Source organism: Triturus cristatus, chromosome 7 (assembly GCF_964204655.1).
Source record: "Triturus cristatus chromosome 7, aTriCri1.1, whole genome shotgun sequence".
Taxonomy (NCBI): domain Eukaryota; kingdom Metazoa; phylum Chordata; class Amphibia; order Caudata; family Salamandridae; genus Triturus; species Triturus cristatus.
The window spans coordinates 514,388,001-514,400,725 of record NC_140590.1 but is presented as its reverse complement, the minus strand read 5'-3'; the positions used below and the strand labels follow the sequence as shown (position 1 = coordinate 514,400,725).

Here is a 12,725-nt window from a genome sequence, read left to right as displayed (position 1 = left end):
GAAACCAATAGCAATCTGATGGAGAGTATAAGCGCTTGGACAACTCCGGACCTGTAAGGGAGGTACCATTAAGGTACAACAGGCATCAGTGTCCATACAGACACCAGAGGAAGGATATGTTGATTAGTAGCATCACTATCTAATACTAGAGTCAGTAGTACTGCCACAAACAATGTCATATGGTGCTTCCCCATGCTGGTGATGGACAGGGACTCAGACAAAGATATGAAAAACTCTTTCTCTCAAAATTAGGAAAACACTGGGGATGAGTGGCACACAGATTCCACGCAAAGGTTAAGGACTTGCATCAGAGCTCAAAGATAGGCTCGGCAGTTAAGAAGGAGGAAGATATCTATAAAGCCAATACCAAACGTGTTACAATAGAAATCAACTCTTGCAGACAAGCAACTGAGAAAATGCACATCGTGTCTGTCTGCCATGCGATACTCAACTAGTTAATCAGAGACTAACAGGGACTAGGCAAAATTAAAATCACTTTTATTATAAAGAAGAAACAAACTATTTACAAGAGAGTAAATAACAAGGAAATAGCAGACAACTATCAAACAAATGTCAAGAATGAAAAAAACTAAATGCAATCAACAGAAATTGTTTGACTGTTCCATAATTTGAATTTCAAGCTTATTATAGGGAAGATATTTTATTGGCACTGGTTTACACACTTCTTAACTTTTTCATCTTCTGCCATGTTTGGGGCATATAGTCATTTATAGCACACACTTAGGAAAGAGGGAGTATGTTGCCTTGATCACAGCAAAGTTTCTGAATCACCCCACCCTCAACATTCAGACAGAATTTTAATCAGAAATCATGGTCACATATTAGAAATATCTGAGAAGCTTTTGCCTGTCCATGAAGTCATGTGCTGTCAGATATCCCTGAAGAAAGTTCTAGTTACTGTAACTGAAAGCACACAAAACTGGAAGGATCAACTGACTGTGAAAAACTGTTAGACCTGGCACCATTGGCGTGGGTCACCCTTCCATTTTTGTCTGTGCCTCAATGTGTTTTTGTGTTGATGTTAGCTGCTCAGGGCACTGTGCCACTGCCATCCAGTGCCACAGTGCAAGTGCTCCCTATGGTAAAATGTATTATGTGAATTGACTTCCACGTTTGGTTTATTTGGTTTACTATCAGTCCCTAGTAGAGTGCACCAGGGGTGCCAAGGGCTCGTATATCCAAATGCTGCTAGTGGGCTTGCAGCACTGGTTGTGCCACCCACCGAAGCAGCGGGGTAAAATGTGTCTAGGGTCTGCCACTGCAGAACCTGCGCGCGGTCTGGTACCGTCGCGCTGACTGAGCAAGTGTCCCCACTTACCAGTCCCTAAACCTTCCCTTAACTACATGTTAGTCACCCCTCTGGTGGGCCTGAGCGCAGGGTGCATTGTAGGTGTAAGGTAGGACATGCCCTGATGTGGGTGGCATGTCTTAATAGTGAATTACAGCCATTTTCGTTTTTCACTATTGAAGGCTACCTGCTCTCCATAGGCCAGATTGGGCTGCTGGGATCGCTACACGCTGTGACCCCAGTGGACTCAGAGAGCATGGTAGAAAGTCATGTTTAGTATGCCTGAACTCAGGATAATAAAATACGTCTTTTAGTAAAGGTTATTTTAATATCCTGGGTTTGCAAATGCTACTTTTAGAAAGTTAGCCTTTGCGTGCCTAACCATCTCAGTCTGCCTCTGCTGTGTGTGTGTGTTCTGCCTAGCAACAGTACAGGAGCAGGGCTGGGGGATTCCAGGAGACAGTTTGGCTGCCAGGTGGTGGGTAGGGAGATTACCCCAGGATGGGTGGGAGGAGTGCACCCTGACTCTTGAATAGACCTGTGCTCTGCCACCACAAAGCCGGCGCCGCCCCCTGTGGAGCGGCTGATGTCTCTGCCCTGCTGCTGAAAGGAACAAGCCAAGTCACCACAACAGAGTGCTCCAAAACTGGACTGAGCCAGGCCCAGGCCCCCTGGCGCTAAAGAACAAAAGAATCCCTGTATAAAAGTAGGAGCCTGGCTCCTAAGAAATCAGATCCAGATTGAACCACGAAGGAACTCTGCCTGACTAGAAGGACCTGGAAGAAGCTGAAGGAGGAGTAACTTTCCCTGACCTGAGGGACTGGCCTGCAGTAGGTGCCTTGCTAAGAAAGGAGAGGAAAAAGACTGAAAGAGACTTTTGCACTTTGTTCTTCAACTATCTCCAAGGGCTTGGAAGAAGAGCTTGCCCCCTGAACTGAACCCCAGGACCAGTGGGTTCATCGTGTCTCCGCTCGTCTGAGAATTCGAGCCGTGTGCTTTCTCCCGCCGGAGTGCCCTGCGCACCTTCGCATCCCTCCTAGGGCCGTGACACCCAGAAGCCTGGCCGCCTCCACTCGCCGAGAGCCCCGCTCTACCTGAGTCGCTCTGGACCCACGAGTCTGGCCGTCCCGCTTCCCTGTCACCTGCCTGCTACTGGAGCGCGCTTGGTGCCCTTTCGCCCTCCCGCCGGATTTCTAGTGGGGAAGTGAAATCCAGCCTCGGACGGCCGCCCGTACGTCGTAACGTATCCGGCCGCCCCGCTTCACCTCCCAGCCTGAGTCTGACCGTGCCGCCCTCCGCAGTGACCTCCCGCACAGTCCGTGTCGGAGGCCCTGGGCCGCACCTGTCTACCGAGAGCCGCCCGCTGAATTCTTGATCCGGAAGACCCACGAGGTGCAGAACCTGCATCTCTCCTGAAGACTCGTCCAAGCACATCGCACGTTCCCAGGTACAGTGAACTCTTTATCGGACTCGGGGTCCGCAACGTTCTGATTTCCCCGTATCACTGTACCCTGGGTGCCCTGCGCATCATCATGACTGGACCGACTCAACCGAGCCCTGTGAAGCGCTCGTGATCGAATAAGTTACCAAAGACAAGAACAGTGCCTAATTATCATCTTGTGGCTTCCATTTCGCAACCATTATTGATGGTCTTGTACATGCCTGCGTAACAAAGAATCTTTTATATAAAGCATCCGTATTTTTGATACAACTTACGCCTGGTGTCCGTTTGTGGGGGATCATTGTGGTTTACTGTGTGTGATCATAAATGCTTAACTGACTAGCGCCCTGAAGTTTAGCCCTGACTGCTCGCGCCACACTACCTATAGGGTGAGCAGGGGTTGTTCTGAAGGGGTAATTCCCTCGCCCTGAATAGAAGAAGGGACCGCTGCTTGTCACAAGTACCTACCTGTGCCAACCAGAGGTTCCCCATTCTAACATTGGTGGCAGCGGTGGGATTTCGAATTTGCATTTATGATTTACATACAGTGAATTATTGATCACCACGTAGAGCAGACCTATAACGCAGCCACAGATTGACTGACAGTTGTTGCTAAAGAAGAATCTCCACCTTAAGAAACCATGCCTAGCTCAGTCAACGGAGGCGGAGCGCCCTCTGTATTCTCTGGAGTAGATGACATCGATTGGGAGCCCGAGGCACTGAGGAAGTGCACAAATGATGTCCTGAAGGGATATCTCTCCAAGTACAGAATCAAGCAAAGTGGACTAAGCAACAAGGATCAGTACGTGACAGCACTGAGAGCCTGGCACGAATCAAAGTTCCCAGAGAATGCCCGGGAGGTGATACCCCCCGAAGGTGTGTTTGAACCTAGCAGAGGCCTGTCGCCAGAGGAGTTGGCCGACAGGAGTGCCGCCCGAGCACACGAGGTGGAGATGGCAAAACTGCAAATGGAGAGAGAAAGGCAGAAACTGGCCATGGAGCATGAGGTAAAAATGAGGGAGTTGGATCTCAAGGCCAGGAGTTTAGACAACTCACCCTCTGGTGGCAGCAATTCAACAGAGTCAAGGGTGCACATTCCTAAAGATGTAGTCAAAGAATATTATAAGCAGGATGATATTGGGCAGTGGTTTAGGGCCTATGAAGTAGCCATGTCCTCCCACCGGGTCCCTGAGAAGGATTGGGGAGCGGGGTTGTGGGGAAGGTTCCTGAGTGAGGGGCGGGACACACTGCTAGACCTCCCCTCTGATGTCCACACATCCTATCCACACATGAAGGAGGCTCTTATGACAAGGTATGGGTTGACTCCTGAATTGTACAGACAGAGATTTAGGGATTGCACCAAGAAACCTGGTACCACTTATGTAGAATATGTGACCTTTTTTTGCAGAGCGCTGGATAGTTGGGTGAAGGGTAGCAAGGTGGATGATTACCAAGGGCTGTTTGATTTAATCGCATGGGAGCACTTGTCGGATAATTGTTTTCCTGAGCTACGCCAACACCTGATCGATAGCAAGCTGTCCAACCCGAGGAAGCTTGCTGAGGAGGCGGACCGCTGGATCAGCACCAGGGTCCACAAGGGTCCCGTGGGAGGCCCCGCCAAAGGTGTTCAGGGTCCCCAGCAGAAGAGTGGGGGGGACAAGGGTAAACAGAGGGAGTTCTACAAAGGGCCCCAAAATAATTCCCAAGGGAACCAAGGGAAAGGTTCTCAGCCACCCCCACCCCCGAAGCAGACCGGGGCCCCGACAGGTAACCCTGTTCAAAGAGGGCCCCTCAGATGTTACAAGTGTAACAACCTGGGGCACATTTCCGTGGATCCCAAGTGCCCCCTGTATGGTAAACCAGCACCCTCTGGTGCCCCACCCCCCAAGCAGGTGAATAGTGTAGCCTTGGGGAGGGAGATAGACATCCAAGGGGCGGGGGATCCCGTACAGATGACCCTAGTCTCATTAGGAGACAGTGAGATGGTCGCTGAGGCCCAGCTGCCCCCCAATACTCAAAAGTATGGGCAGTGGGTGACCATAAATGGCAAGAGGGTGGGGGCTCTTAGAGATACTGGAGCCAGTGTGACTGCTGTCAAGCAACACCTGGTGTCTCAAGAGCAGGTTGTCCCGCACGCCTTCTGCCGTGTTGTCAACGCTGACAACACAGAGAGTCAGTGTCCAATGGCTCAGGTTCCCTTTGAGTGGGGGGGGGTCTCTGGTACTCTGCAAGTGGCTGTGAGAGAGGCCATGCCTGTTGATTGTCCCCTAGGTAACGATTTGGAGAGCTCCCCTTGGGAAAAGGTGGAGAAGACGACTCACCTGCGGATGGTGGGCTTGCCTGATTGGGCGTGTGTGACCACCCGGTCGATGGCAGCCGGTAGGGGTGTTGAAGGAACCCTGGTGCCTGAGGGAGAGGCCCAGGAACCGGCCTTAGAGAGAGGGCAAGGGAGGCACGGGAATCCGGCTCCTGACGTTCCCACGGCCCAGGAGGAAGCAGACCTTGAGGGGGATGCCCTGGAGCCTACCGGGGAACAGATAGCCGAACTGGGGGACCTGCCTGAGCTGACCCATTGGCAGCAAGAAGGAGGCCCCACCAGGGAGGAATTCTGCAGGGAGCAGAAAGAGTGCCCCTCTCTAGAGGGTATGCGGCAGCAGGCTGCAGCCCAGGCCAATGGTGATCAGTCCGGAACTCACTTGATCTACTGGGAGAACGACCTCCTATACTCCGAGCCTAAGGTTGCTGAACCTGGGTCAGCCCGTGCGCTGGTGGTACCCCAGAAGTTCAGAGCCTTCCTACTGGGGCTGGCTCACGACGTACCGTTAGCAGGACATTTGGGGCAGGACAAGACCTTTGAAAGGCTTGTCACCCACTTTTATTGGCCCCAAATGCGCAGGAGTTCTGACACTCACTGCAGGACATGCCAGACTTGCCAGGCAAGTGGCAAGAGTGGAAGGAAGCTGAGAGCTCCACTCCAACCTTTCCCTGTGGTCAGTACCCCATTCCAGCGGGTGGGGATTGACATTGTGGGGCCACTGGACCCCAAGACAGCCATGGGCAACAGGTTTATCCTGGTCTTGGTGGACCATGCCACCCGGTACCCTGAAGCCATCCCTCTGAGGACAGTGACGGCCCCCGTGGTGGGACGGGCACTGATGGGAATTTTCTCACGAGTAGGATTCCCTCTAGAGGTGGTGTCTGACAGGGGGACCAACTTCATATCGAAATATATGAAGTCCCTTTGGCAAGAGTGTGGTGTAACCTACAAGTTCACCACACCTTACCATCCCCAAGGAAACGGGTTGGTTGAGCGCTTCAACCGAACCCTGAAGGGCATGATTATGGGTCTCGAGGAACCCATGAGGCGTAAGTGGGACGTCCTCTTACCATGCCTTCTCTTTGCGTACCGCGAGGTGCCACAAAAGTCTCTAGGGTTCAGTCCCTTTGAGCTTTTGTATGGCCACCCAGTACGAGGACCTCTTAGTCTGGTCAAGGAAGGCTGGGAGCAATCTCCCAGGAAACCTCCCCAGAATGTATACAGTTACATGCTGGCTTTCCGGAACCAGACTAGGCGTTTCAGGCAACTTGCTGAGGCAAACCTGGAAGCCAGCCAGGAGGAAATGAAGCGGTGGTACGACCAGAATGCCACTCTGGTTGAGCTTCAACCTGGCCAAAAAGTGTGGGTCCTGGCCCCTGTGGAGCCTTGTGCACTCCAGGACAAGTGGACAGGACCCTTTGAGATTGTGGAGCGCAAGAGTTCTGTCACCTACTTGGTGGACTTGCGGTCTCCTAGGAACCCCTTAAGGGTCCTACATGTCAATCGACTGAAGCCCCACTTGGAGAGGTCCGAAGTGGGAATGCTCTTGGCCACCGATGATGGGACGGAAGAGGAGTCCGAGCCTCTTCCTGACCTCTTGGTAGCCTCAGAGCGAGACGGGTCAGTGGATGGGGTAAACCTCTCACCCACCCTGACCCCTGAGCAACAGGGTGACTGCCGCCAGCTGCTGGGGCAGTTTCCTGACCTGTTCTCCCTGGTTCCCGGTATCACAAATTGGTGCGTCCATGATGTGGATACGGGAGACAGCTTACCTGTGAAGCACAAGGCCTACCGGGTAACTGACAGGGTCAGGGCCTGCATCAAAGAGGAGGTCTCGAAGATGCTTGCCCTAGGGGTGGTTGAGTCCTCCAGCAGTCCTTGGGCCAGCCCAGTGGTCTTGGTCCCAAAGGCTGCAGCGCCGGGTGCCACGCCCGAACTCCGGTTCTGTGTGGACTACCGAGGACTCAACTCAGTCACGAAGACTGACGCGCACCCCATCCCCAGAGCTGATGAGCTCATCGATCGGTTAGGGGCTGCACGGTACCTCAGCACGTTTGACTTAACGTCTGGGTACTGGCAGATCGCCTTGACTGATGGGGCCAAAGAGAGGTCCGCATTCTCTACGCCAGATGGGCATTACCAGTTCCGGGTGATGCCCTTTGGGATGAAGAATGCCCCTGCCACCTTCCAGAGGTTGGTCAACCAGGTGTTGGCTGGGCTGGCCGAGATCAGCGCCGCCTACCTGGATGACATCGCAGTGTTCAGCGGCACATGGGAAGGACACCTGCAACATCTCTGGGAAGTGTTGATGGCGCTGCGCAAGGCAGGCCTCACGATCAAGGCAAGCAAGTGTCAGATCGGGCAGGGTTCAGTGGTGTACTTGGGACACCAAGTGGGGAGCGGCCAGGTGGCGCCCCTCCAACCCAAAGTTGAAACCATCCTGGCTTGGGAGCCCCCAAAGACCCAGACGGAGGTGAGGGCCTTCTTAGGACTCACCGGGTACTACAGGAGGTTTGTCAAGGGGTATGGCAGCATCGTTGCCCCCTTGACAGAGCTGACTTCGAAGAAGCAGCCCAGAAAAGTGATATGGACTGACACCTGTCAGAAAGCCTTCGACACCCTGAAAACTGCCATGTGCACGGCGCCCGTGCTCTTGGCTCCTGACTTCTCCAAAGAGTTCCTGGTGCAGACGGATGCATCAGAGCATGGTGTAGGGGCTGTTCTCTCACAGATCACTGAGGAGGGCTTTGACCAACCCGTAGCCTTTATTAGCAGGAGGCTACTTCCCCGGGAACAAAGGTGGAGTGCGATAGAACGAGAAGCATTTGCTGTGGTCTGGGCGCTGAAGAAGCTAAGACCCTACTTGTTTGGGTCTCACTTCCGGGTTCAGACCGACCACAGGCCCCTCAGATGGTTGATGCAAATGAGGGGTGAGAACCCAAAACTGTTGAGGTGGTCCATCTCCCTACAGGGTATGGACTTTACGGTGGAGCATCGCCCTGGCACAGATCACGCCAATGCTGACGGTCTGTCCAGGTTTTTCCGCCTTAGTGATGCAGAACTCCCTGGGGTAGGGTAGTTCTCCCCACTTTTCAGCTGGAGGGGACACGTGTTAGACCTGGCACCATTGGCGTGGGTCACCCTTCCATTTTTGTCTGTGCCTCAATGTGTTTTTGTGTTGATGTTAGCTGCTCAGGGCACTGTGCCACTGCCATCCAGTGCCACAGTGCAAGTGCTCCCTATGGTAAAATGTATTATGTGAATTGACTTCCACGTTTGGTTTATTTGGTTTACTATCAGTCCCTAGTAGAGTGCACCAGGGGTGCCAAGGGCTCGTATATCCAAATGCTGCTAGTGGGCTTGCAGCACTGGTTGTGCCACCCACCGAAGCAGCGGGGTAAAATGTGTCTAGGGTCTGCCACTGCAGAACCTGCGCGCGGTCTGGTACCGTCGCGCTGACTGAGCAAGTGTCCCCACTTACCAGTCCCTAAACCTTCCCTTAACTACATGTTAGTCACCCCTCTGGTGGGCCTGAGCGCAGGGTGCATTGTAGGTGTAAGGTAGGACATGCCCTGATGTGGGTGGCATGTCTTAATAGTGAATTACAGCCATTTTCGTTTTTCACTATTGAAGGCTACCTGCTCTCCATAGGCCAGATTGGGCTGCTGGGATCGCTACACGCTGTGACCCCAGTGGACTCAGAGAGCATGGTAGAAAGTCATGTTTAGTATGCCTGAACTCAGGATAATAAAATACGTCTTTTAGTAAAGGTTATTTTAATATCCTGGGTTTGCAAATGCTACTTTTAGAAAGTTAGCCTTTGCGTGCCTAACCATCTCAGTCTGCCTCTGCTGTGTGTGTGTGTTCTGCCTAGCAACAGTACAGGAGCAGGGCTGGGGGATTCCAGGAGACAGTTTGGCTGCCAGGTGGTGGGTAGGGAGATTACCCCAGGATGGGTGGGAGGAGTGCACCCTGACTCTTGAATAGACCTGTGCTCTGCCACCACAAAGCCGGCGCCGCCCCCTGTGGAGCGGCTGATGTCTCTGCCCTGCTGCTGAAAGGAACAAGCCAAGTCACCACAACAGAGTGCTCCAAAACTGGACTGAGCCAGGCCCAGGCCCCCTGGCGCTAAAGAACAAAAGAATCCCTGTATAAAAGTAGGAGCCTGGCTCCTAAGAAATCAGATCCAGATTGAACCACGAAGGAACTCTGCCTGACTAGAAGGACCTGGAAGAAGCTGAAGGAGGAGTAACTTTCCCTGACCTGAGGGACTGGCCTGCAGTAGGTGCCTTGCTAAGAAAGGAGAGGAAAAAGACTGAAAGAGACTTTTGCACTTTGTTCTTCAACTATCTCCAAGGGCTTGGAAGAAGAGCTTGCCCCCTGAACTGAACCCCAGGACCAGTGGGTTCACCGTGTCTCCGCTCGTCTGAGAATTCGAGCCGTGTGCTTTCTCCCGCCGGAGTGCCCTGCGCACCTTCGCATCCCTCCTAGGGCCGTGACACCCAGAAGCCTGGCCGCCTCCACTCGCCGAGAGCCCCGCTCTACCTGAGTCGCTCTGGACCCACGAGTCTGGCCGTCCCGCTTCCCTGTCACCTGCCTGCTACTGGAGCGCGCTTGGTGCCCTTTCGCCCTCCCGCCGGATTTCTAGTGGGGAAGTGAAATCCAGCCTCGGACGGCCGCCCGTACGTCGTAACGTATCCGGCCGCCCCGCTTCACCTCCCAGCCTGAGTCTGACCGTGCCGCCCTCCGCAGTGACCTCCCGCACAGTCCGTGTCGGAGGCCCTGGGCCGCACCTGTCTACCGAGAGCCGCCCGCTGAATTCTTGATCCGGAAGACCCACGAGGTGCAGAACCTGCATCTCTCCTGAAGACTCGTCCAAGCACATCGCACGTTCCCAGGTACAGTGAACTCTCTATCGGACTCGGGGTCCGCAACGTTCTGATTTCCCCGTATCACTGTACCCTGGGTGCCCTGCGCATCATCGTGACTGGACCGACTCAACCGAGCCCTGTGAAGCGCTCGTGATCGAATAAGTTACCAAAGACAAGAACAGTGCCTAATTATCATCTTGTGGCTTCCATTTCGCAACCATTATTGATGGTCTTGTACATGCCTGCGTAACAAAGAATCTTTTATATAAAGCATCCGTATTTTTGATACAACTTACGCCTGGTGTCCGTTTGTGGGGGATCATTGTGGTTTACTGTGTGTGATCATAAATGCTTAACTGACTAGCGCCCTGAAGTTTAGCCCTGACTGCTCGCGCCACACTACCTATAGGGTGAGCAGGGGTTGTTCTGAAGGGGTAATTCCCTCGCCCTGAATAGAAGAAGGGACCGCTGCTTGTCACAAGTACCTACCTGTGCCAACCAGAGGTTCCCCATTCTAACAAAAACGTTCCTATGCTGACTACCTGATAACCTCTCAGATGCAGTGATGGGTGTCGGGGGTACAGCTCTGAGTCTCCTTGCCTCCTTTCTTGGTGAACGTGAACAGAGGGTGAAGTTAGGCCAGTTCTTTTCAGCTCCTAAAGCTCTGCAGTGTGGTGTCCCTCAGGGCTCTTCTTTGAGCCCTATACTCTTTAATATCTATGTGGCCCCACTTGCAAAAGTGGTGAGATCTTTTGGGCTGGAAGTGTTTTCCTGTGCGGACGACACCCAAATAATGGTCTCTATAAGGCATACGGTAAAAGATTCTACCCTTAATTTTAGGAGCTGCATGGAGGCAGTTTCCCTCTGGATGGTGGAAAATTTCCTGACACTGAAAGGAGAGAAGACCGAGGTCTTGATTTTCGGGAAATCTGGTCCAGTGATTGGTGGCCGATCACGTTGGGGTCTACCCTTGTCCAGTTTCTCATGGGAAGAACCTAGGGGTGATTGTGGACAATGCTCTCTCTTTGAGGCTGCAGGTAAACAGGACTGTTTCCACCTGTTTGGTATCATCAGGATTCTCAGAAAGACTACCTTTCTTTTGAAGCACGCAAGCAGGCCATCGTGGCCTTGGTAAGGTCAAACCTGGACTATTGTAATGCCCTTTATTTGGGCATTAATAAAGGTCTTATTCATCGGTTGCAGATGGTGCAGAATGCTGCGGCCAGGCTGGTCTTGAACCTTCCTAGATATCATTCAGCTACAGCCTCGATCAAGCTTCTGCACTGGCTCCCGATGAATCATAGGATCATTTTTAAGATCTTATGACTGACTCATGAAGCCTTCTATGACTCTGGTCCTGAGGGCATTAAGTCGATCGTCTATCATTATGTTCCCACCAGATCCCTTCGGTCCTTGGACAAAAACCTTCATACTGTTTCCAGGTTCAAGAAAGCTAAATGGGGTGGCAGAGCCTTTTCCACTATGGCGCCCAAACTCTGAAACTCTCTTCCAGTGGAAACTTCTAGTGAGGGCTCGCCACCATTTTTCGTAAGTCCTTAAAGACCTGGCTTTTTCGTGGTTCTTCAGTATGAGTATGATCCTTTTCTTTTCATCTCCTGATGTTTTGCATCCAGTGCCTTGACGCCCTTGGGCTAAGTTTGCGCTTTTACAAGTCTAAATTAATTAATTCATTCATTCATTCTCTCCAACTATACAACAGACTTTTATATGTTGATGGCATCTTCCTTGCTTTGTCAGAGAACAGACAAAATGGAAACGTGTTGCATCAAAGCATAGTCAAATGACAGAATAAGGATGAATCTATACACAGTTGCCAACCCTCCCTTATCTCCCCTTTACTAGAATGTACAACTAAAAGACAAATATATATTTTTAAAATTCTATAAAACATATGTACAAATCAGGGGAACAACACAGGCGCCTGAAGCCCTTGCGGTGTATGGAGGTCCAAACCCTTGAGGGGCACCTCAACCTTTAAGCGGGCCCCATTTCACCCAAACCAATGATATTCAGTGAGATACGGGAGACTTTAAAACCCCTCTTCACCTTCTTCAGAGGTGCCTCATCCTTTTAAAATATCCCCACTAGTACAAATGAAATGCAAAATGATGGTGGTGTGCTCTTTTTTAAGTGTCACTGACTGATCAATGAAACATTTGGTTCGGTGTTTATGTGATGCAAGTCTGAATCCTGGGATTCTGATTAGATGATAACAAGGTTGTATGATGTGATAGCGCACCACAGCTGAGCAGACACGGAAATTGTATGTTTTCTTTTACTAACGCACTCTCTCATGAGGTCCATGACGGGGAATCTACCATCTGTCAATTGATGACAAGCCGCTCTTCCTCGAAATCAGTGACAACATTTCTGGTCTCAAGCCAGTGTAAAATATTTTGGTCACATGACATCTGGTTGGTCACTGGGTCATTAAGATTTAGTGATTGTGTTGACCCGAAACTCCTTTCATGTACCTTTGATGTGAAGAACATTAAAGATTAATTTGCTGAGCAGGTAGAAATAGGCTCGGTACATCGAAACGAAGCTGACACCTTGAACCATATCCATCAGACAGCTGAAGCAGCTTCACTGTACATATGTCACAAGTCTTCATCTTTTCACAAGTCATCCTCATGTGCTAAGTTGACTGTGCGCCCGCTGCCATCTCTATATCTGAGAAATGCAACCAAAAAAGAGAACAATTGAACAATTCAGAACTGCTAATGCAACTGCAAATGCGTCCTTCACTCTCTAGCAAATATTTGT

At 51.6% G+C, this 12,725-nt stretch overlaps 1 protein-coding gene across 1 annotated transcript in view; it reads right to left on the bottom strand.

Moving 5' to 3' along the window:
- Positions 1–481: 481 nt before the first annotated feature.
- Positions 482–12,725, bottom strand: part of LOC146809995 (uncharacterized) — a 370,052-nt gene continuing 357,808 nt past the window's right edge. The window contains exons 8-9 of the mRNA XM_085616871.1: positions 10,464–12,632; positions 482–967 (exon numbers count right to left, since the gene is read on the bottom strand). Of these exons, the coding sequence (XP_085472997.1) occupies positions 12,598–12,632 (35 nt within the window). The 3' untranslated portion in view covers positions 482–967; positions 10,464–12,597. The remainder of the gene's footprint in view (positions 968–10,463; positions 12,633–12,725) is intronic.